The 22,839-nt window shown below is 49.6% G+C and overlaps 2 protein-coding genes across 4 annotated transcripts; both read left to right on the top strand.

The window, feature by feature from the left end:
- The first annotated feature begins 288 nt into the window (after positions 1-288).
- AEN (apoptosis enhancing nuclease) lies at positions 289-3,647 on the top strand. Of its 2 annotated transcripts, none has more exons than XM_074964810.1 (4): positions 289-431; positions 1,101-1,896; positions 2,519-2,719; positions 3,340-3,647. In XM_074964810.1, exons 1-4 carry the CDS (start codon positions 289-291, stop codon positions 3,535-3,537), a joined length of 1,338 nt encoding a protein of 445 aa, XP_074820911.1. In that variant the 3' UTR covers positions 3,538-3,647. The 2 variants fall into 2 exon arrangements, with proteins under 2 accessions (XP_074820911.1, XP_074820912.1); XM_074964811.1 differs by having other exon boundaries at positions 374-431; positions 880-1,896.
- Positions 387-20,367, top strand: ISG20 (interferon stimulated exonuclease gene 20). Of its 2 annotated transcripts, none has more exons than XM_074964813.1 (4): positions 387-431; positions 12,143-12,380; positions 14,215-14,415; positions 19,932-20,367. In XM_074964813.1, the coding sequence occupies exons 2-4, from the start codon at positions 12,150-12,152 to the stop codon at positions 20,022-20,024; spliced, it is 525 nt and encodes a 174-aa protein (XP_074820914.1). In that variant the 5' UTR covers positions 387-431; positions 12,143-12,149; the 3' UTR covers positions 20,025-20,367. The 2 variants fall into 2 exon arrangements, with proteins under 2 accessions (XP_074820914.1, XP_074820913.1); XM_074964812.1 differs by lacking the exon at positions 387-431 and adding an exon at positions 3,554-3,740.
- The last annotated feature ends 2,472 nt before the right edge of the window (positions 20,368-22,839 follow it).

The raw sequence follows: 22,839 nt of genomic DNA, 5'->3' as shown, positions 1-22,839 counted from the left end.
ATCTGCAGCAGAGCCCCGGGGAATATTCCCTGCAGAGGTGCAGCAGAGTGTGTGGGGCAATATAACCCGGCCACCCAGCCCTCTCGCGGCCAGGGCCTTGCCCGCAGGTGGGCAGGGACCCCAGGCCCAAGGGGCTGCCGCGCCTACCTGGTCCCCAACGCTCCGATCCAACTGGAGCCCTTGCCCGAGACAGACGCCCAGACGCCCCGGGGAAGGGCGCTCAGGGAACCTGCCCAGCGCGCTAGGAAACAACTCAGGCAGGAGCAAATAGGCCGGCCCCGCCCCTTCATGCAAATCGCATCCCGCCCCGTGCCCGCTGAGCCAATAGGCGGCGGGGGGGCGGAGCGTGGCGGCAGGACTTGCCCGGGCATGTGGGAGCCATTGCAGCAGCTGCTTCCGGGAAAGCCACGTGTGGGCAGCCGGCTCGCTGGGTAAGAGATGCGGGGGGCCGGCTGGGGACAGGGAGCGACCCAGTCGGGAGGGCTGGGCAGAAGGAGGGGGACCCAGGTAGGGGGCAGAGGGGCTCGTAAGCACATGATCTCTCTCCTGCTATTCCTGTTTGAGTCCTTCCGTCCCAGGCCAGAGCTGGCACCGCGGAGCCAAGCCGTGGGATTGGGATAAGCGCCAGCTGTGGTCGTGCTAGCTCATAACCCCCCACCCCCTTACCCTCTCGTGGCCGTATTACTCCACTTTGCCTGGGGTGATGCTGCCCCCCCCCCCCCCAGGCCCGCGTTATGACTGCCGCAGGCTCTTCCTGCGCTCTGGACCATGGGCCCCGCCCTGCCCTAACAAGGCCTGACTGGGTGACCAGCTATGGTAAACCCTGTGACCTGAAGCAGAGTTCTGCGTAGTTTGTAAGCGTGTCTCTGTCACCCACAGAGATTGGTCCAGTAAAAGATATGACCTTACCCACCTTGTCTCGCTAATATTCTGGGACTGACGTGGCTACAACAAGACTGCATGCGATAAACCCCAAGTGGGCACATCATGTGCTATCTCAACTCAGCTGTGGGAATGGGATAATCCCTTTCAAATCCAGGTGAGGAGCATCTCTACTTACCAGGCACTGACTAACCCTGTGTTGTGGGTATCTTTGGTAGGATGCCTTCTGGCCAGGGTCTAACGCCAGGTGTTGCGAGCACAGTGAAGGTGTGTGAGGTGGGGCAGAAAGGTGCCGATGGCCGATTTCTTGGGTACTCCAACTCCAGAAGGGACCTGTGCTGCCCTCGCACCAAAGCCCACCTGGCTCACAGAGCAGATGTGGAAGATCGTGGCTTGCTGCAGAGCCAGAATAAAAAGAAGAGTCGGAAGCACCAGCGGTTTATGGCGCACAGGGCTCTGCTGGAGCAGAGGGGACTGTTGAGACCCACACTGGGACACGGGACTGAGCCAATGGCGTTCACGGTGTCCAAAGAGGGCCTGCTAAACAGGGAAGCCAGCAGATGTGGCCAGCCAGCCAGCAAGGCTGTATCTCTTGAGAAAAATCAGTCTGGGGGGGAAGTCCATGTAAAGCTCACAAAGCTGAAGCGGGCTCTGATGCAGTCTCTGCCACTCCCTTCGGAGGGCGCAGGTGGGCAATGCTCCCTTTCACTTTCTCAAGACTCGGAGAGCAGGTTACCTTTGCCTGGCAGCTCCAACTCAGGCAGAGCTTCCTTGTCCCGCTCGCTGCAGAGACCTGGGAAATGTGTGGCCATTGATTGTGAGATGGTGGGCACAGGCCCTGGCGGGAAGCTGAGTGAGCTGGCGCGATGCACGGTGGTGAACTACAACGGAGATGTAATCTATGACAAATACATCCGGCCAGAGCTTCCCATCGTGGACTACAGGACTCGCTGGAGTGGGATCACCAAGCAACACATGCAGAATGCTACCCCATTCAGTGCTGCACAGAGAGAGGTAAACAAGAGGCGTGGTGTGCATATCTGTACAGTCTGAACAAGGGCTAGATTTTATCCCATCTTTGGGCAGCTGTCAGGGCACTGCTCTGCCAAGATCCAAGGCTGTCACTGTTCTAAGACCCACTGGCAGGTGGCATGCAAACAACCAGAGTCTGTCACCCACCCCCCTCTCCTTCCAGGCTTTCCCAGGAGATATTAGAAAAGCAGCATGGCCTAGAGACATGAATGTAGGACTAGGAGCCAGGAACTCCTAGTTTCTAATCCTTGCTCTGAAGCTGGCTTGCTGTGTGTCAGCCTTGAGGTGAGAGATTCTGTATCTCTGTGCATCTCCCTCCTCCCCCCCCCCCCCCACTTTTCTCCCCCTTCCCCAAATTTCCAGCCTGCCCTGAAACCAGAGGATGCTTTGGAACTGGCCTTCTCTGGGACACGTAGCCCTGCTTCTTCATTGATTGTGATTGAATAGCTATCACTGGGCAGTTGGGGTCTGTGACATCAGAGAGGTATGACTAGTTGTGGGGTTAGATAGAGCGGGAGAAACCAAAATCAGTGCAAGGAAGGACTTCTAAGTCCCTCTTTTACTCCCACTGTGATGCCCAACTAACAACCTCTGACACTTCCAGATCTTGAAGATCTTGAAAGACAAGATTGTGGTGGGACATGCCATCCACAATGACTTCCGAGCCCTGAAATATTTTCACCCCAGAAGCCGGACTCGAGACACCAGTCGAATCCCTTTGCTGAACCGGAAGGCAGGACTCCCTGTGAAAGCCAGTGCCTCTCTCAAGAGCCTGGCAAGGCAGCTGCTTCACAAAAGGATTCAGGTAAGGGGCCTTCTGGGAATGGAGAGCAGGATTTGGGGAGTTCTTAGCCATCTCAGCAGTGAAGGGGTTAAGGCTGCAATTGGATCTGTGTGGGCAGACCCAACGGGAAACCATGTGGGCATAAGAGTCTGCATGTGAGAGGCAGGATGGCCTATTGGTTAGGGTACAAGTTGGAATGTGAGAGACCTGGGTTCAATTCCCTGCTTCATCACAGATTTCCTATGTGACCTTGGGCAAGTCATTTAGTCTCTGTGACCCTCTGTTCCCCATCTGTAAAAAGGGGATGATAGCACTGCCCTGCACCACCAAGGTGGGAGAGTAAATCCATTAAAGATTTTTGAGGTGTTCAGGCTCAAAGGTATTTAGGCATCTTGCTCCCATTGACTTCAATACCTCTGGGCCACAGATACTGTGGTGGGGGGGCAGGGCAGAAAGTACTTCAAACAGACTGATGTGCAGATCTGATTGCAAGATGGAGGCCTTTGGTGTGTTCAAAGCCCAACAGAATCTGATCCAAACACCGCTTATCCAACGGATCAACAGCAAGTTTTGCTGGGAGCTTGGCTCTGGGGCCTTCACCAGCCCTCTCCTCTAGCATGGCCTTTTCTCTTTGCCCTCAGGTAGGCCAGAAGGGACACTCGTCGGTGGAGGATGCTCGGACTTCCATGGAGCTTTACAGACTGGTGGAGGTCCAGTGGGAGCAGGAGCTTGCCAGCTGCCACCCCTCCAGTCCCCCTCACACTCCTACGGACAGCTGCACAGACCACTACATGGAGGACCAGTACTGGCCCAAGGACCTGAATATAGTCTGCAAATGAAATGCTCAGTCTCCATCTTCTCCTTGATGGTTTTTCCTCCCAATAGAGACATTGTCACACCTTCGGATTTTAAACCGAGAATAGCTGTCGGCTCCTACTTAAACTTTGCTCCCCCAACATTGCAGCTTGGTGGTGGTGTATGAGAGCCTGAAAATGACACTGATCAATCCAACTGTGTGGCCCAAGCTGGACAAAAAGCAAATGTAGGATGAGAAAATAAGACTTTAAATACTTTCAGCTTCATTAACTTGAAGTGTTAGTAAGAGAGGGAAATTAACCCAACCCCCCCCCCCACCTCCCCACTTCTCACCTGCCAGTGCCCTATAATGCCCCTCCCATGTTTGAACACTAGGGAGAACTAAGATGAAATGTGAAGCACATCTCTGCCCTTCTTTGGCTGCTATGGAGCCTGCATTGATGGCCACCAGGGGACCAGTTACACTGCAAAGCATGATGTGGGGAGTCTTGGTTGTGTAGTAGATGCAGAAAGAGGGAGGGGTAGGAGGGCAGCAGGTGCAGACCCTCAGTGGCATGGAGTGCTGTTGACTAAAGAGAAGTTCTGGGACCTTGCTTCCTAATTACCACCACAGATTAGCTTGCCTGGAAGGTTGCAGGCAGCTGTTTATCTTGTTAGAGCCCTGCCAAAAGGCCCTTTGACCGATGGCAAAGGAAGTGTGATTATGCTTGTTTCTCAATGTCAGGGTCAAAATGCAGCTGACATTCCCAGTTCTGTGACCAGAGATGACATGAGGTGTTTCTACACTGCAGTGAGATGACACGAGGTGTTTCTACACTGCAGTAAAACCCATATGGCTGGCCCATGTCAACCTACTCAGGCCCGGGGGCCTAGAAAATGGCAGAGTAGATGTATGGGCTCAGGCTGGAGCCTAGGCTCTGGGACCCCATGAGGCCCTTAGGCCCTAATTCTCAGTTGTTCCATTTCAGTCCCAAGTGCAATACTGGAGGGAGACCAAGGTGGCTCTAAACCATTTTTGTGCTCCCTAAACTCCTGGGACAGCAGTGGCATGGGCCGCCTGACTCTCCCGTAGAGCACAGGGCCGCTGTAATGTACACTGGGCTTTGTGTGGCTGTAAAGCAACAAATAATGGGGCCCTGAGATCCAAGTCTGGATCAAATGCAATGTCCTGCTTTTCAGGCAGCTTCGCAGTGGGTTTGACTTGACAGAAAGCAGACTTGGCCCCTCTTTGCACAACTTGTGGCTCCTGGATTAAAATCTATGACAGGCCTGGCTCCTTTCCGTACTCCCCACCCATGCTCCTGTGCTGATTCTATCAGATGTAAACCACCTGGGCAGATATAAAGATTATTTCTCTAGGCTGCCCTTTATGTCCCACCACACTTTAACAGGATGGATGTGTGATGGCAATGTCATCTTGCCCCGCCTGTGTGCTCAGACCATCCTTCCACTCTGTTTGGAACTCTGGGACTTTAAATTCAGGGCGATCCTGGGGCTCCACCACAGTCTCTGTGTGTTGCCCCTGGGGTCTGTATTTGGGATCTCTCCTTATGTCCTCCCAGAGATGGGGAAAGCTGCACACTCCCCTTCCCAGGGGAAATGTTGCACTCCTTGCAGTATATGTACATCACGCAGAGCTGGGACCATGTCGGGCAGGGCTGACCCTGCCTCCTAATCAATTTTGGCTCTGAGTTAATGGGCAACTGCACTTTGAAATGATGCAGTGGGATATCCACTCAGCAGGTTCTAACAAAGGTTAATGCCATGCTGCCATATAGAAACGTGACATGCACTCTCCTCTGCCCCAACCTTCCTTCATGTGCCTATGTTTCTAAGTTTTATATGACCTTTGTATGCATACCGCTGAGCTTTGAGCCTGCATCACTGACTCTTCATGGGTTAAGTGAAAGGATCAGAGGAGTGGGAAATGCTTCAAATCTGATTTCTGTGATAGCAATCAGCTGTATGGTTTAAAAGGCTAAATGTTTCTCTGGCAGAGCTAGAACTAGTCTTCGTGGTGGGGACTCTGAATTAACCACCAGGAAATCCCAGACAGTGCATTTACCTCCATTCTAACCTGCCTCAGGTGATTGTGTTATGCATAAGGCTGAGTAACTTTAACTATCTCCAAGTGCACTGATTGTGGAACTGCTCTGCCTGGAGCCCTATCATTGTTACAGATGAAACCCACCCATAGAAATAAGCCAGAGTTGTGCAGTTAACTGGGTTTTATTCAGCCATTGCCAGTCAGAAAGCTCTGTCTATATGCAATATCCTAAGGCCAGTTCATACCATAGCCTGTGTGGGCCAGTGACAACCATGGTGCTGAGGCTGCTCAATGCTAAGAGAAGTTGACTTTTGTTCTCCTCCCCCAAAATGTTTAATTGTTTTGTGGGAGGAGGAAGGGGTACCAGGATGACCATTGGTTAGAAGTACGTAAAACCTTTCAGCTGTGGTATAGTGCTCTGTGGCTGATGGCTTCCTTTATTCTTCTGTCACTGGTTTTGTTTCCTTCTGGGGCAGTTTGAATATAGAGGGTGGGAACCAGCCACCTTGCCTTGGATCACACTCCTTTCTGCTTAGCGATGCTGTGTTTGAAGAGAAGCATGCCTGTACATACTTTCTGTAGTAACAGGCCAAGGAGAAGGCAGATGGTCCTGTCTTGGGGTCTTCCTGTCAGTTTCATACTTGTCCCCACAGTCTACGCGGACCAGTAGGAAAAAAGATTCTAGCCTTTGCTTTGAGGATGCGCCCAATGAAAGTGCTGCACTACAGTCTTCCTGAATGTGCAGTCTCACAGGCTGAGAGAAAGTGTGAGGTTTCCCTCATTCAGTTCACCCCTTGGTGGTTTAATGTGGCCCGACTGCAACAATAAAACTGGAGGAAATTCAGAACCCAACTTCATAGCCTCTTGAGTGAGGAGCTTCCTGTCCCAGGTATCAGGGTTGTGATGAACAAACAAAACTCAGAGTCTCAACTCTGTATCTCTCTAGAAAGAGTGTAAAGTGTGTAGTGTGATGCTAGAGGTTTACAATGAAATATTTATATAATATATTTGTCAATCTGTGAAACTCACTGGTGAAAACCTGGGTGTGTCTTGATTGGGCCAGGCTGGGGTAAGGAGGGAGATTTCAGAGCATTTGACAGTCACCAATCCAGGCACTGCCTGATGTGCACAGACTGTAAAAACTGATTGCAAACAGGTCTCCTAACACAAGTCACTTTCTATGTAGGGATCAAATCAATAACAACCTTCATTTAAAATGCTGTTCAAAGGTGGGCCTCTGGGGAGGGAATTCCCTGCCTCTGACCTCAGCTGTTCTGAGTGCTCCTTGGTGTATGCCCTGTCCCAAACACCTAGGACCTGATCCTATCCTCAAGACAACTTTACAGTGGATTCCCCACCTTTAGAAGGTAAGAATGCACCAAATAAATGTATTTTCTGAAGGTTGCTTGGGAGAGGATCCCATTGCCCACAAGTTTCTTGGCCACAGCCATAAAAGATTCAACACAATTGTTCCTGGTATGTTCCTCTGACTCAGACATTATAATGGGGAGAGAGAGATACTGAGCAGTAGTATCAGCTGTTGAAGGATCTTCTGATTGGGCTGCACTAGGGAAGGTTGCCCTATACCTAGTACTTCTCCATTACTGAGAAGCAGCAGTGGTGACTCCTGTTAGTTAAAGATGGTGACATCTAAAGCCTGGTGCTTCTGCATGTTAAAGGAACACGGGTGCCTTGAAATCAAGTCAGGTCAGAACGCATGAATCGATTTAGGTTCAAATCCTACACCTGCCAGTACCTGGTTTTACAGTTGCCCTTTCCTCTGTTTACTATGGCTTTCCACTCCCTAGAGTGGTGTGACACCCCTTCCCCCCAAGCTTCAGGAGTGTGAGTGTATAGTAGAAATATCCCAGCCTTTGCAATGTTTGGTGGCCTCCTGTTTCAGGGCTACTGCGTGTTCTGAAGATGAGAAGGACCCAAGAAGTGCTAAGTATTTTCAGCTGTTCTACCTCAAGGGCAGAACAAACCAATAAAAGGTGTTTAAAGAGACTCCACACTTATTCTGGGAGGAAGTGCTTCCCACACCCTAGCCTTCTTCACCTTGCAGAATGAAGCTGGTTCTCACAAATCATGCCTGCGCTCAAAAGAGAAGGAGCATCTTGCCAGAATTACAGCCACTGATGCTCATAAAACAAAACAAACTGCCTTGATCAAATGTCATAAGAATGAAGTGAGTTTTGCAAGGGGCAGGAGGCTTGCTCAGCCTTATTTCCCCAAAGCTAATCATTATGTGAGTCATACATATTTGGTAGGATAATTTTATTTAAAATACACTATGGTTGGTGTTCTGAAGCTGCATCTTTGCCTGCCCTTCCCATCTACCAGAAAAATGCTTTGCTTAAAGGAAAACTGCAGTTATTTTGATGATGGAATTAGATGAGTGCAGAAAAATGAACTTAAATCAGAATATGGAAGGTGAACCAGGCAGGCTCAGTACTGCAGCTATAAATACCTGCAAATATTTCAGGATCTCCATTTATATGAATTGGGAAACTTTATGAGTCCTGGAGGATGCTATCAAAATAATTCCACTATGAAAACCACAGTAATGAGAAGAGGGGAGTAATGTTGCAAAACAGGATTTGTGACTATCTGAACAGTGGTGTGGAGTGACAGGGTATAGGGGTTTTGTTCACTTTGCCACAAATACTTGTGCAAATAGATTTTTGTTCACATAATAGGGAGGGAAATGGCTCCTCTTTGTGCAAATACCTGTGTTTGCACATCAACAAAGGGATTTGTGTGTCAATACAAGAATTCACTGTTCAAGCCAGAAGTGTTTGGTCCAATCAGGATGTGCAAACACAGCCATATGATTGAGGTGACCAGTTACCCATCACTAATTGTGAATAATCAGAGATAGTTGAAAGAAGTAGCCTACAGCAGGTTATTCACAAACTGAAATCTTCTGTAACGTGACAGACTAGAATGAATAATTTTACCAAACTGTTTGCAGACAACTCAGCATCAGGAAAAAGAGAGCTACGTTCAGACACTTTTTTTTAGAGTAGTTTGCCTGGTACATGGTTTTAGATGCCTTAAAAATCCCTACAACACACATCTCTCAAGACAGAAAGATCTGAGCTGCAGTACCATGCACCCTGCACTGACCTCCACCTTTACTTCTCTGGCTACAGAAGATTCAGAGGGAGCCTGAAGAGTCAGAAAACCCTTGAAAATGTTACAGAATTTGTCTAAAAAGAGCTGTGAAGATCTGCAGTCCTTTTTAGCTCTGGCTGTGGTTCTTGTGTTCCTTTCTCAGTTCAGGTCACCAGCCTTGAGCTGGTGCTGCTTCCTCCATTATTTTGATTTTTAAAAAACAGCTAGGATGTCTTTAAGACATCCTAGTGATTTAACCATGTTTTACATTGCATCATGGGGTTGGAAAATAGTTAATGCTCCGTTGCAGTTTTCCTTTAAAATCTGTTAACTCAAACTTCAGTTTCAGTGTTTTTGGCATGCTAAGGTAACCACTGTTGCCAAAGTTAATATACTGAGTAGGTGTCTGGCTGTGGTTTGACGTGGAAGATTAGTGTGTCAGTTAAACCAATGACCATTAATCACAGGACTCCAAGGGTGTTAAGAGCCTCAACCAACAGGCTGTCCTGGTAATGCACTAAAAGGTGCCACGTTATCACCCAGGTGCATGCAGGAGAGATGCAGCTAGTTTGAAACTCAGTGATTTGCTCGTCACTTATATTTGCGTTCTTTTCAAAAAGGGACAGTGGAGAGGATTTATCTTGAAACCTGTTCTGATGTCATCTCCCCAATGTTAATTGCACCCTGTTTGCTGCAAGGAGGGAAAGTGCAAACACACAATGAATGAGGTTGGGGTGGGGGGTATAACAGATGCGGAGTGCAGAGAAGGCTGATTGGAAATTGCATTACCTTGTGAGTAAAACAGAAAAGAGTCCAATCTTCTGAAGAAAGTGACTACCCATGAAATGGGAGTCTTGCCATGAACTTCACTAGGGCCAGGATCTAGCCCAAAGTGTTTGTTTATGCAGATCCCAGGGTCACTGTGTGCATGAGAGAGAGACTGCAGGCAGAGAGTAGCTGCTGCAGGAGAGAGTGCAGGCAGGTAGCCAGGTAACAACTTGGAGAGCACATGGTCTCCCTAGCAACTTGCTCTTGGCTCCACCTGGGCATAATTAGACCAGAGCTGGAAGAGAGAGATTCTCTGGGAAACTACAGGGTCTCTAATTCACCTGGCAACAGATAGCAGAATTTCAACTGGGGGATATTTAAGAGTCATCTCCGGCACCCTACAGAGCTCTACAGTGAGGCTTGCAGTTGTGCTTCCCTCTTTCAATAAAGAGGCGCAGCACACAGATAAAAGGTGCCAGCATGACCTGCTTCACCTTGAGATAAGTAGCCTTTGTGTTGGCCCGAGCTAGAGTATATTAACTCATCGGTAGTACTGCCAACCCCCCAAAATTCAAAAACCAGGGGTCAGGACCCACAGATCATGGGATTGGCTTAAAAATGGTTACAATTTTTTTTAATTTGGGTTATTTCTGTTTGCCGTGTGGTTTTTGAGCCTTCAGGGAGTGCTGAGGCTCAAAAATGAGACCCTTCTCCACAACCATGAAGGCTAGTAACTTTTTCTAGTGAAAGCTGAGATTTTCACATACTCGCTTCTGGGAGCTGGAGCTTTAAGTACCAATAAATTGAGAGAGCTGGCAACAATGCTTAAAGCAGCATATCTAAGGCTGGCCCTACGCTAGGTTATAAACTCCTTGGGGCAGGCAGTGTGTCTCCCTCTGTTTGTACAAGATTCAATAAACAATCTGCTGGTCCCTTGAATGCTCGGCTCTCAAGGTTGTCGTCTGAACTGAACACCACCCTGGGGAACCGCCTGTGGCAAACAATTCTGCCCTGGCCCCTGCTTGGGTCTAGATAAGATCAGCTAACAGGCTGTTCCCATTTCTAACCTGTATGATCTTTGCTCTTGTAAAAATCCCCAAGCAACCAGTGTCTGCAGTGCAGCAGAGTAGTGGAGGGGGAAGGACTCAACTAGAAACAAGTGTCTACTTTAGCTGATTGAAACCTTTGTTTCCTGGGAGACTGGCTGCACTGACTCTCACAGGTGGGGCCTTTTTGCATTTGTTCCTGTCCGGATTGCATATATTTAACTCCTTAAGGAGAAACTCTGCTTACCCTAAAAATGCTAAACATGCATTGGTTAGAGCTAAGCTGTGCCCCAGACCCCCAGCTCCTCTGAGAGGCCATAGGATGCTTTGCTTGTCCCCAGGACAGCTGGGCCATTTTTCAGGTGGACAGGATTTCAAGGTCAGCCAGTATTAGGGACTGTCTTTTTGTTCTGTGTACAGAGCCTAGCGTAATGGGGCCCTCATGACTAGGGCTCCTCGGTGCTACTATAATACAACTAATTTAGGAGGGAAGGAGGCGGTTAAAGGTCTGTCCATAAGAGAAACCGGTGGAGGGATGCGTCACAGTGTGTTATAGTGGAGGAGTGGGCAGTGTGAGCAACCCGTTGGGGGGAGCGAGGCCTGCCAGTTGGGCAATGGCACTATGCAGCCTCTCGCTGAAACCCCGCAGCATTCCCACCGTGCCAAAGGTCCTCGCTCCTGATGGCAGCGGGCTGCCTTTGGCATGCCGTTCTTACCCTTACTCGACCTCCACCCTCCCCTGCCAAGGGCCCTCTAGCAAAGGAGTCTCCTCTCCCCTGCAAAGGTCAGGCGTCCTCCACAGGCTAGGATGGGCTGATGCAGGGTTACAAACCGGGACTAGTGCACTGGCCGGGGCGGCGTAGCCGTGTCGGTCCCAGGATGTTAGAGACAAGGTGGGTGAGGCAATGTCTGTTATTGGACCAACCTCTGGTGGTGAGAGAGGTGGCTGAACTGGGGATGGGGGAGCTATAGGAGCTGGGACTAGAGGCAGAGCTGCTCTGGGCACGGAGAGGGAATGAAGGCAGAGCTGGGCTGGGAGCAGAGCTGGGGTCGGAGGTGGGGTGGGCTTTGGGCAGAGGGGGGCTGTGGGCAGAGTGGGGCTGGGTGGCGCTCCCTCCCTGCCCCTTGTGGGTGCTGGCCTGGGTCCTGGCATGTGCCCCCCCCAAACATTCCTCTGCACCCCTCAGGGGGCATCCCTCACGGTTTGGGGACCACTGATATAAATGATCGGTAGAGGATCTCCTGCATGGGGGTCAGGGAATGTGCTGCAACTGTGTGGGTGGTGGGGACAGTGTTCATTGGGGTGACCCCATAGAAAAAGAGTCTCCCTCAGACAGTTACCTTGCTACTGAAAAAGGGTTATACAGTGAGGAGCGTCTTGTCTGAAAAGTGCTGGTGTTTCTGACATGGGGGAGAGAGGGGGGGTCTTTCTGGCAGAGTGAAATGGTGATTTTTGCTGCACATGATTCTAGAGGGATGTGGAACAATCACTGTGTTTTTACAAAATGCTCCTGCAATGCCTTGTGTGTTTTCTAAGGAATTGAAGCACATTCACGGCTTGCTGTCTCACGCTCACTGTAACACACACACATCCACACCCAGTCTGCTTAGATTTATTGCACATGCTGTTTTGTGTAATCTTTAAACCAGGCTGAAGATGGTGGAGCCTTCTGACATCGTGGCCCTGGACTGCGAGATGGTGGGCATGGGACCATTCGGAACTGAAAATGGATTGGCCCGTTGCAGCATCGTAGATTACTATGGCAACGTGGTCTATGACCAATTCATCCGACCAGAAGGTGTTGTAACAGCTTTCAGGACCCCTGTGAGCGGAGTTCGCCCAGTGGAGATGGAAGGGGCCACACCATTCAGGGTTGCCCGGGAACAGGTAAGAGGAATCACAATCCAGCCTTGTCCAAATGAAACACTTGGCCTTTTGTTGGGCAGAGAGTGGCATTCCTCTCTGAGTTCTGTCCTGGAACTGGCACCATGGCATGGCTCTAGATTCATCGTCCAGCGCATGTGTCAATGTGTCACTGAACACTTCCCCCCCCCCAATATAGTTTTCTAGCTGAAATCTATAAAAGGTCGGGCCCAGCTGGTGAGGTGGTGAGGCTGACTGACCAGTTTGGGGACATGTTTATCTAGTTTGTACAGTAACTACGTCAACAGGAGTTGATGCTGGCTGCCACACACTCTTTTGTCGCTGCTGTAGAAAAGCTAATGAGAATAATCCTGGTTGCAGTGACTTGTGGGTTATTTAGCTGCTTAGGGTCACTGCCGAAGCTGCCAGCAAGGTGGCTTGTGTTTCCATTAGTTCAGTTAAAATGGGATCCTGATCCAAAAGAGATTAAAAAATAGATAAATGGCACAAAAGAACAGGGAGCACGTGAAAGAAAATGCTCACAGTAAACAAAGGTAGGTGAATGTGCTGTCTTTGCGGATGAGGGACTGATGACGCTCTGTAGAACCCCAGGCTAGGCAAGCAGCCTTCCTCAATTGCCAATCCTCTCCCTACGTTCCAGGCTTGGCTCAGCCTGGAACAGACACCGCAAGTCATACACCACTAGACTCATTGCATGTGGGTTACCAAACTGCCATCAGACGGTAATGACTTTCCGTCACTAAGGCATTGATACTTTGCTTGGAAAGATTTTGGTTTTCAATGTTAAATGCATACAAGGTATTTTTATCAAAATTAGAGATCCTCCCTCACAGAGCAAACCTGTGATCCAATTGGTGATCCTTATCCTATGTGTTAATGATGACGATTATAAATTGGTATTCTAGTAGCACCTAGGAGCCCTCGTCCTAGATGAAGACCCCAGTGTGCTAGGCTCTGTACAAACATATAACAAAAAGTTCCTAATGCTGGTTGACCTTGAAGTAAGACTCTAGACCAACGATTTTCAACCTTTTTTCATTGCGGATCTGTAAAAAAAATTTGAATGGAGTTGCAAACCCCTTTGGAAATCTTAGACATAGTCTGTGGACCCCACGTTGAAAACCACTACTCTAGACCCACACTGGTCATGGAAATTGTTTTCACCGTGTAGTGTGGTGGCCAAAGTTGAAATACAGGAAGCTACAAACTAAGTCTTATGGATATGAGCACTTACAGGCCCTCTGACTGATACTGCGTTTAAATAAGATACCGACAAGAAAGGGGAAACATTAAGCAAAATAAGTAATGCAGAAATAACAATAAAATACCACACGCTAAAGAAATGGAATTGAAAGAACATTTCTAAAGTGCTGCACATTAAAATGCCTCAGCGTAGGTGATGTTCAGATTTACAATTGTGATTTGTCTTGAGTGTCAGGTATACGAGAAGGGGCAGGTTTTCAAAAGGGCACAGCACCCACAATTGGGCCGAGGTTTTCACTCATTCAGTGCTGTTGAGTGCTGAACCCTTTTTGGTAATCTGGGCCCAATTGTGGGCGGTGAGTGCTTCTGAAAATATCACTTAAATGCATGTGTTTCTGTGTGAGGCAAACAGAAAATGTCAGAAGCCTTCGGCAAGCACGAGTCTTTCAGAGATGGGTGCATGCTGCACCTATCCTCGTCTCTAACAAGCCCAAAGCCCCGGTTCTGAACAGTCCCCCGGCCTTTGGGAAAGTTTGACTATGATGACACAGGTAAGGCCCAACCGTCAGGTGCTTCTCTTGGCCTTTGGGGCTTTTTCGTGGTGTGAGCATTGCTTCACTGCCACCTTTTCCAGATTTTACAGATCCTGAGACACAAGCTGGTGGTTGGCCACGATTTACGCCATGACTTTGAAGCACTGAAAGAAAACATGTGGCATTACCGGGTCTATGACACGTGCAATGACCGGCTGCTGAGAAGGGAAAGCGGGCTGGGAAACTCCAGGCGCGTCTCCCTCAAGGTCCTTTGTGAAAGGCTGCTCAAGAAAAGCATCCAGGTAAGGAGGAAAATCATGCCGGGGCTAGCGGGTCGAAAGGGCTGTAGCTGGTGAAAGGGGTGTGGTTTCCTGATGACCCAGTCTGGCTGGTGGAGGAGAATGGCAGGCTGGAGTATTTGCTATGAACAGCTTTACAAATGTAGCCCCTTTGCTGCTTAGCGACTCATTCAAGAGCAAGTGTGGAGTTTCTCAGAATGTTCGTGAATATTCACCTAAGTGTCAATGAATCGCTGTTTGCGTCAGATAGCTATTATCTGCATTGTTCTATCGCCTGAGTCACATGGTGGTGTTTCTGCTCCCTGATTGGATGACTGAACACTTTTTTAAGCAAGAGAATGACAGGTAGTGAATGTGTGGACGAATATCCATTATGCTAAATTTCATGTCACTTTTAAGATTTGCAAATAAGTGGCTTTCATCCAAATACTCCCGAATAATGACTAATAGAAGCCCAGGAATCCTAGCAATGCGAACTCAAGGCTCTTATAAAAAAAAATTTTTTTTTTTTTTGGTCAAATTAGCTTTTCAATCAGCTGCAATAGCAGGTAACTGACGAGCCTGTCACTGAAGTGAATTTTAACCAATGAGAGAAGGTGAGGTGACACACAGACATTTACTTCTGTCTAGCAACAGCCATTCCTGGAGCAACATGTGACGATTCCAGCTGAGCTCTGCTTTCACATCTCTCTTATTAAGCTTTTTTCCCTTTAATTCTGTTAAACATTTTTCAAAGAGGGGCACCTTGCAATTTGAATCCTATAATGGATCATCCCCCTGACCTTATGTACATTCCTGGCAGCTTTTCCTCTCCCACAGGTGCTTGGATGTGGGGGAAGTTAATGGAACCATCAAGATATGCATGTGCCTCCATCCCCAGTCCTGCAATGAGCTCCGCTCCTCTCCGGTGCCCCACTATTACAGCTGCACACTCGTGTGTGTATGGACTTGCCCATTATTAGAGTCAGTGAGGCTGCATGTTGGTGCAGGGGTCTGTCTGTGCAGAGCTCGCTGCAGGATCACAGCCTTGCTGAGTAACTGCATGATTTTATTGTTCCACTTGTGCTTCCTTTCCCTTTTACCTCCTCTGTCTGTTTGCATCCTTCGCTCACTGTGTATGTCTAACTGTACCCTCTCTGGGGCAGGGGCAAGGTCTCTGCTTGCTTGCTTTTGCGAGGTGTCGACTCTAGATCATTCTTGGGGGCGGGGGCTTGAAACAGCAGCAGCAGCAAAGGGAGACAAGTGCTGACTCTGAGCTGGGAAACTCAACTCCCGGGATTTGTCACTAGTGACCTGTTGCCTCCGATTCCCTGGCTCTCCTGGTCCTCTGATGGAAGTGCTGGGCTATGGATTTTCTGATGCACCCAAGTAAACTCTAGCTCTTGTGGAGCTGTTAAAGTTTTATTTGTATGGGGCCTCCAGTAGGGGATGGTGAGGAGAGGATCTGGAGTGTTTTACAATGCTCAATACGATTTTCTTTTATCACAGTTCTAGCTTTAAAAGGCTGGACAAAGAAAACCTCGCAGTGCAGCAACCCCAGATTCCTGAGACTAGAAATGGGAGCTGTCTATTTCTATTACAGTAGCCCCTAGAGCAGGGGTGGGCAAACTTTTTGGCCCGAGGGCCACATCTGGGAATAGAAATTGTATGGCGGGCCATGAATGCTCACAAAATTGGGTTTGGGGTGAGGGCTCTGGTTGCGGGTGCAGGCTCCAGGGTGGTGCCAGAAATGAGGCATTTAGGGTGCGGGAAGGGGCTCCAGGGTGGGGTGTGGGGAGTAGGATGCGGGCTCCAGCTGGGGGTGGGGGAGTAGGGTGGGGCTGGGAATGAGGGGTTTGGGGTGCAGGAGGGTGCTCTGGGCTGGGATCAAGGGGTTTGGAGGACGGGAGGGGGATCAGGGCTGGGGCAGGGCGTTGGGGCATGGGGAGAGGCTCAAGGGTGCAGGCTCCGGGTGGCGCTTACCTCAAGCGGCTCCCGGAAGCAGCGGCCATGTCCCCACTCCAGCTCCTACGTGGAGCCGCAGCCAGGCGGCTCTGCGTGCTGCCCCATCCGCAGGCACCGCCCCTACAGTTCCCATTGGCCACAGTTCCTGGCCAATGGGAGCTGCGGGGGCAGCGCTTGGAGCGGGGGCAGCATGCAGAGCAGAGCCCTACACATAGGAGCCAGAGCGGGGCCATGCCACTGCTTTTGGGAACCGCGTGGAGCGACCCCCGACCCTTCTCCCCGGCCAGAGCGGGGCAAGCCCCAGACCCTGCTCCCCAGTGGGAGCTCGAGGGCCAGCTTAAAACGGCTGGCGGGCTGGATCCGGTGGGCTGGATCCAGCCCGTGGGCCATAGTTTGCCCACCCCTGCCCTGGAGGTTCCATTGTGCTAGGTACATTCACTACCTTTCACATAGTGAAGGACAGTTCCTTCCCTGAAGAGTTTACTGTCTAAATAGACAAGACAGAGGAAGAAAGGCTTGTAATCCCACTTTCTAGATGGGGAACAGAAGCACAGATTAAGTGGGTTGGCCAAGGCCACACAGGGAGTCTGTGGCAGAGTCAGAGGTAGAACCAGGCGTCCTGCGTCTTGGCCCTGTGCCTTCGCCACATGAACGGCCGCCTTGTTTCTGTTGGGATTGCAAATTTGAAGGCAGAAAACCTACAGTCAGTTAAAAATTAAAATCACAGGAGCCTTAATAACCTGCTTGGCCAGCAGAAGCAATAGGTGTGAGCTAAAAATGAATAGGCACATCTGCCGGTCACTTAGCACTTCAGCTGCTGGTGTGTGTGAACTCCAGCAAAGACCCACTGATTGGTTGCAAGGAACCATTTTCACCAATGAGAGGGATTGGTGTGGCCTAGCAACAGCCTTTCCCTAATGAAAACAAGCCACTTAAACAATGTGAATGTCTGCAGATAAGAGAAAATGGCAAGATCCTCTCAGAAAGTGCCCAAACCTGGGATGCAGTGAGTGCCCTCAGCTCCCGTGGACGTCAGGAACTGAAGTCGATGGGAGCTGGGAGGACTTGGGACTTCACAGGTGCGGGATAACGGAGGCAGAACCACTAATGCATCCTGCAAGGTCACTCCAGTTCCTCCTATCAGCCTCTGTGCGCCCAGAGCTGAACGTTAGCAGCACAGGAAGAATTCTCCAGGCCGTGTAGAAAAGAAGCGAAAGCTGGTTGGGAGCTGTCTTGCTACAACACTGAAGCTTGCGCAGCTCTGTGGGAGAAACGCACCTCTCTGAGCCAAAAGCGCACTCTCCTCTTGATCAGAACACGTGCAGCCCGATGGATGAGACCCAGGCCCAGATGCCACCAGGATGGCAGAAAAATGCCCAGAGTAAAAGAGAGTTCACAGACCTGTAGGAGCTCAGGGCATGTCCAAGACACAGCCCTTGATGGTTTTGGAATCAAGCTGGGGTAAGTGGGAATTGGACCAAATATGAGAACACCCAGCAACAGTCTGGGGGTTGCACTGCAGGTCGTGGCCACCTTTTGTATAAGCAAATCATTGCTTAGCATTCCTGTCCCCAGGCCCTGGAAGTGATCATCTGGAACTCTCTTCATGGGAAGTAATAGCACTGATGAGCTAAAGCAGGGGACCCGCGCTAACAGAGTTGCCTTTGGGCCCTGTCCAGGAGAATCTCAGTTTTAACTTAAAACAGACAATTTCTAGTCCTTTTCCTTGTGCAGAGGTTTGAAAATGCAACTGATGTTAAACTGATGCAAACCAATGACTACAAATGAAATGAATAGACAAGCAGGTTCCATGCTGCAGCATTAAACCGGAGAAGAAGGATCTAACAATCCTTTGCCTGCAAAACACCCCCCGATCCTCAGCCCGGCTCTGGGCACTGGCCTGTGACTGTCACAAGCAGAAACTGGTTCTGTTTGGAGGTAGCCAACCACAAATTGTTTCTGACCAGCCCCAGAATGCCTTGGCCAGCTCTGCTCATTACAGTGTTCAGCCCCCTGAGTGCTTGCTGCAAGGGGAACTCCCCTCCTGTGTCCTGAGGGACCCATGTAGTCCCTACACCATGGATGCAACTCAGGAGCAGGAGTGGGGCCAAGCTGCTGCTGTACAGAGTGGGGAGACTCAGTCCCCTGACTCCCCAACAGCCGCCCCACTGCCAGAGACTGCAGGACAACGCACCTGCCCCTGCTGTCACTGTGAAAATGGATGTTGGGTATGGAAGCCACCTAGATGTAGCAGGGAGGGGAAGAGGTGCAGGGCTGGAGAGTGTAGTGCAGGGACTGATGGTGCTGGGAAAGAGAAGAATGTTTTGCCCCACATCTCACTGAGGGTGGAGAAACCTTGTGGAAAGAACCCCTCGTTCATGTTTTGGCGCCACCACTCTGAAGACCATTAAATATTGGGGAGGAGCTCTATGGAGTTTGTGAACGTCTGGGAGAACTGTCAGGCTGGGCCCTGGAATTAGGCCTAGGAGTCACAACCTTTGGGCAAGTGTCTACTGTGCAGTGGGTGGCATCAAGCTAGTGTGGGGACAGCTGGAGGGAATCCTGCCCTGCCTCATCGGGATTTCTGCTCTTGGCAGAAACAAGAGCCAGCTCTGCACCAACTGGCACCTTTATAAACACAGTAATAAAATAATCACAGTGTCACTCGGCCTGGCTGTCGAATGAGTGATGCATTCTAGGGACTGCAGAGGAGTTGTTATGGGGCTGACGTGCTAATCACAGAGCTCATTTCTATGCTCGCTACAGATTGTGGCGGAGACTCTGGAGCGCTGAGCTCTGGCTTGAGCTTGCTGAGAGCCAGTCCCATTTTGCAATCCCAGCCTGGCACCTTCTCTTCAGGCATCTCTGCCTGGAAATGGTTCTGCCTGGAATTGTATCATTACAGAAATGATACAGTGCAGTCAGCATTAACCTCCCTGGAAACCAGCATGGAAAATAGAAGTGTGGAGCTGATGGCTCCAAGGCGAGCAGATGGGAGGGCCTAGGACCAGCGGGCGAGAAGGCCACATGCTGCATACTAAAGGGCACACAGACTCCTACTGAGAGACTGTCTGGCTATTCCCTCCACCCTCCCTGTATTTTCCTTTAGTAAAATCACTCTGGTCTGTTGCTGTTTCAGGGGGGTGCAGGGTTCCTGCAGGGAATGTTGCAGCATCTAAGGCTCCTCTCCTTTATCCCACCTCATGATCAGAACAAGCACCCTCCCAGTCCTGAGTATCAGGATTTTTCCACTCTTTGGGGAACGGCTGGACACCATGAGTTCTACTCTCCCCTTGATACATGTGTGTAATTCCCATTCGGGGGCAGGTACCTGGTGCAAAGGGAAGAGAGGATAGGACCCCTCCCAATCCAGTATAATACTGCCCTTGGGTTGTGTATGTGCCTGGATGCCACAATGATCCCTCAGCCAGAGACATAATACACGGCTGAGGGGTGCCTTATTGTCAGCAGGGTTGTCTCAGTAAAGCCTGGAATGTCCAGCTGGAGACCTTGATCTTTCCAGGCTGGTTTTGCTTGCACTACGTCACTCTTGGGGCCCTTCTTTTGTTTTACAGACTGACAGAGAGGGCCACTCCTCTGTGGAAGACGCCAGGGCGGCCATGGAGCTCTTCAAGTTTGCCAGATCAAAAGGGGATGGCTCCATTTAAGGGACTTCTTGCTTCTCTGTGTCTCATCAGGTCACATGTGCAGCTGCGCTGAAGGTTACGGGACGGGCTCCTAGAAACATGTCCAGTGATGATCTTGTTATGGGCTGAGTGAATGTCCCATGTGGGTAGGGTGACCATATTTCCCAAAGGGAAAACAGGACACCACACGGGGCTGGCCCAAGCACCCCCCCACCTCTCCATGGGCTGGCCCTAGCTGCTCACCTGAGCCCCTGTCCCCATTCAAGGCTGGGGTTGCTGCTCATTTGAGCTCTGTCTGCCTGCCACTCATCTGAGCCCTGCCTGCCGCTCGAGGCTGCCGCCGCTCGCTTGAGCCCTGCCTGCCCCCCCCCCCCCAAGCATAGGCTAGTGGTAGTGCATGTCCCCATCCCCCCGGCACATTACTCTGTGCCGCACTCCACTTTGACAAAAGTGGGCATTTGCCCTGTTTGCTTTTGCCAACTGATCAAGCTGGCAAGAGGAAATGGGAGAAATGCCCACTTTTGCCAAAAAGTCAGAATGGTTTAAAAAAAGAGACGGTCCTGGCCAATACAGGACATATGGTCACCCTACACAGGGGGTCACTTTAAAATAGGCAGGGTGGCACTAATAAAAGGGATCTGCATTTTTTTGTTTTATTAAATGATTCTTAAAAATGAGAAGCCATTGAACAATTGTCAACTCTGCAGCCAGGCCTGTAGCAGAGGACATGAAAGCCTGGCTTGGGTCAGCTGTTTCAACAGCTGGGGCTAGGGTTGACATTGGGAGGGCTGCCCTTTTGCAGGGATATGACCCTTTTTCTGCAATATAAAACCACCATAATAATGCTCAAGAATCAGAGGGGTTTTGATCACCCCCTAGTGATGTGCTGTGGTCACTCATCTTGGATATATGTGTAGAAATACAAGCTCAGTATGGATAATGAACCCATCGCATTAGTCTTGAGCCAACCATCCCATGGGTGCCCAGAGTTTCTGGTATGACTACATGCATAATTTAGGCTCCATATGGAATAAAAGCTAGAGATCCTTAATGGGTGGTATAGGGACTAATATGTAGTGCTAAAGAGTCTTGTGAGTGTTGTGAAAGAAGTATAAACCTGTCTCGTGAGAACCGGGCAGCTGTGGACTGAGGCTGGGAGTCAGGTGACTGAGTTCTAGTCCCCAGCTCTGCCACTGAAACACTGTCCCATGTTGGCCCGAATAATTCTGCGTCAGCTTCTCCGTCTGTAAACGGGGAGGTAGGGAGCAATGCTGCTGCTTGCCCAGCTTCGTGAAGTGCTTTCAGGTCTCTGGACATGAAGTGCTATAGAAGTGCGATTATTGTTATAAATGAAGCTCATGGTCCTTGCATTGCAACACAATGTCTTGAATAAAAATAAAAGATGCTGTGAAAATCAAAATATTAACCTCTCTGCTCCTTTGACTGGTGCCCTCTTGACCTTAGTGGGGCAGGGGCATGTAGACACAATGCCGATAAGCCCAGGATAAGAACCCAGACTGATGGTATCTATCTGGTATATTGTCCATATGGATAGGGGCAGATCCTCCAAAGGTGTAAATGATCGTAATTCCATTGCAGTCAATAGAACTATGACAGTTTGCACCAGGGGAGGATCTGACCCATAAATTACTACTTTCTTTCTCCCACCTTTTGTCTGTCTTTTATATATTTAGATTGTAAACTCATGGGGACAGGGACTGTCTCTTAGCATCCGTTTGTACAGTGCCTTCCACCAGGCACCTTTGATTTCTGGTGGGTCCTCTAAACAACACTGCAATACAAATAACTAATAAGGATAGATAGATGGATAAGGGCAGGAGCAATAGGTGACTATTCCACCACCTGCATTGCTGAATACCCAGCCCTTAGTTACACAGTCTTCTGTTTTATTTCTACCAGCTTAGGGATTTAGGGTCACGTTTGTAGAGTTGTTCACTAGGTGGTGCCCTTAGGCTGCTTATTTTTGTCTATATCATACCTACCCGCTAACAGATGGGTATATTGTACACACCTCTGGCAGGCAGCCATTTAGAGGAGAGACTGAGTTTGCTGGGGAATGTTTTAGGATGGTACAAATGTATCTGAGCAGAGAGAGAACCTAAGCAAGGTACCAGCCTTTCACTTTTCTGAAGACCCGGATTTGCACGTGACATGGGTCACAAACAAAATGAAACTTGTTCATTCTTAGCCTAGTCCAAGGCTGGCACCATTCAGCTGGGCCCAGTGCAATTTGGATCCATGACCCGCGCACCAAGCCACACCCCAGCGCAGCTAAAAACCATGCTTTTTGTACCTACAACTGGGCTAATCAAACTACTCCATACGTGTTGGCCACAAGCACTTTGTTTAAAAACAATGATAACGCTAAAACTGAAATAACAGTGCTGTGATCATAGTTGGAAGATGCCGAAACAGCAATATTGTGCCTAGCTTAGCTTGAGATGCAACCAGGAGGGGGACAAATATTCATCTAGCAAGGGACTGTTCATTCCCAGGGGATAATTTGCAAAGGGAGGCACAAAGCACAAACACAAGGGCAATGAGGGGTGGGTGTTGGCTTTGAGGTACACACTTGTCCACCCCTCCTTTGCAAACTAGCAGGGTGTTCTGGCTTATTCCTGAGGGACATAGTTTAGTTTTTACATGGGCTTTCCTAGAAGCCAGAGCAAAAGGGGTGTCCCAACACAGAGCGCAAAACTTAATTGCTACCCAATTAAAACCACAAACCTGGTCTCTTCCAGTTCTTTGCATTTATTCAAGGTTAAAGTAAATCAGAGTTTACTGGGGAACCGAAGGAGCCTAAGGCAGCAAGGAA

Source organism: Natator depressus, chromosome 10, assembly GCF_965152275.1.
Source record: "Natator depressus isolate rNatDep1 chromosome 10, rNatDep2.hap1, whole genome shotgun sequence".
Classification (NCBI taxonomy): Eukaryota; Metazoa; Chordata; order Testudines; family Cheloniidae; genus Natator; species Natator depressus.
The sequence above is the reverse complement of the archived record's forward strand: the minus strand, read 5'-3'. Positions and strand labels throughout refer to the sequence as shown.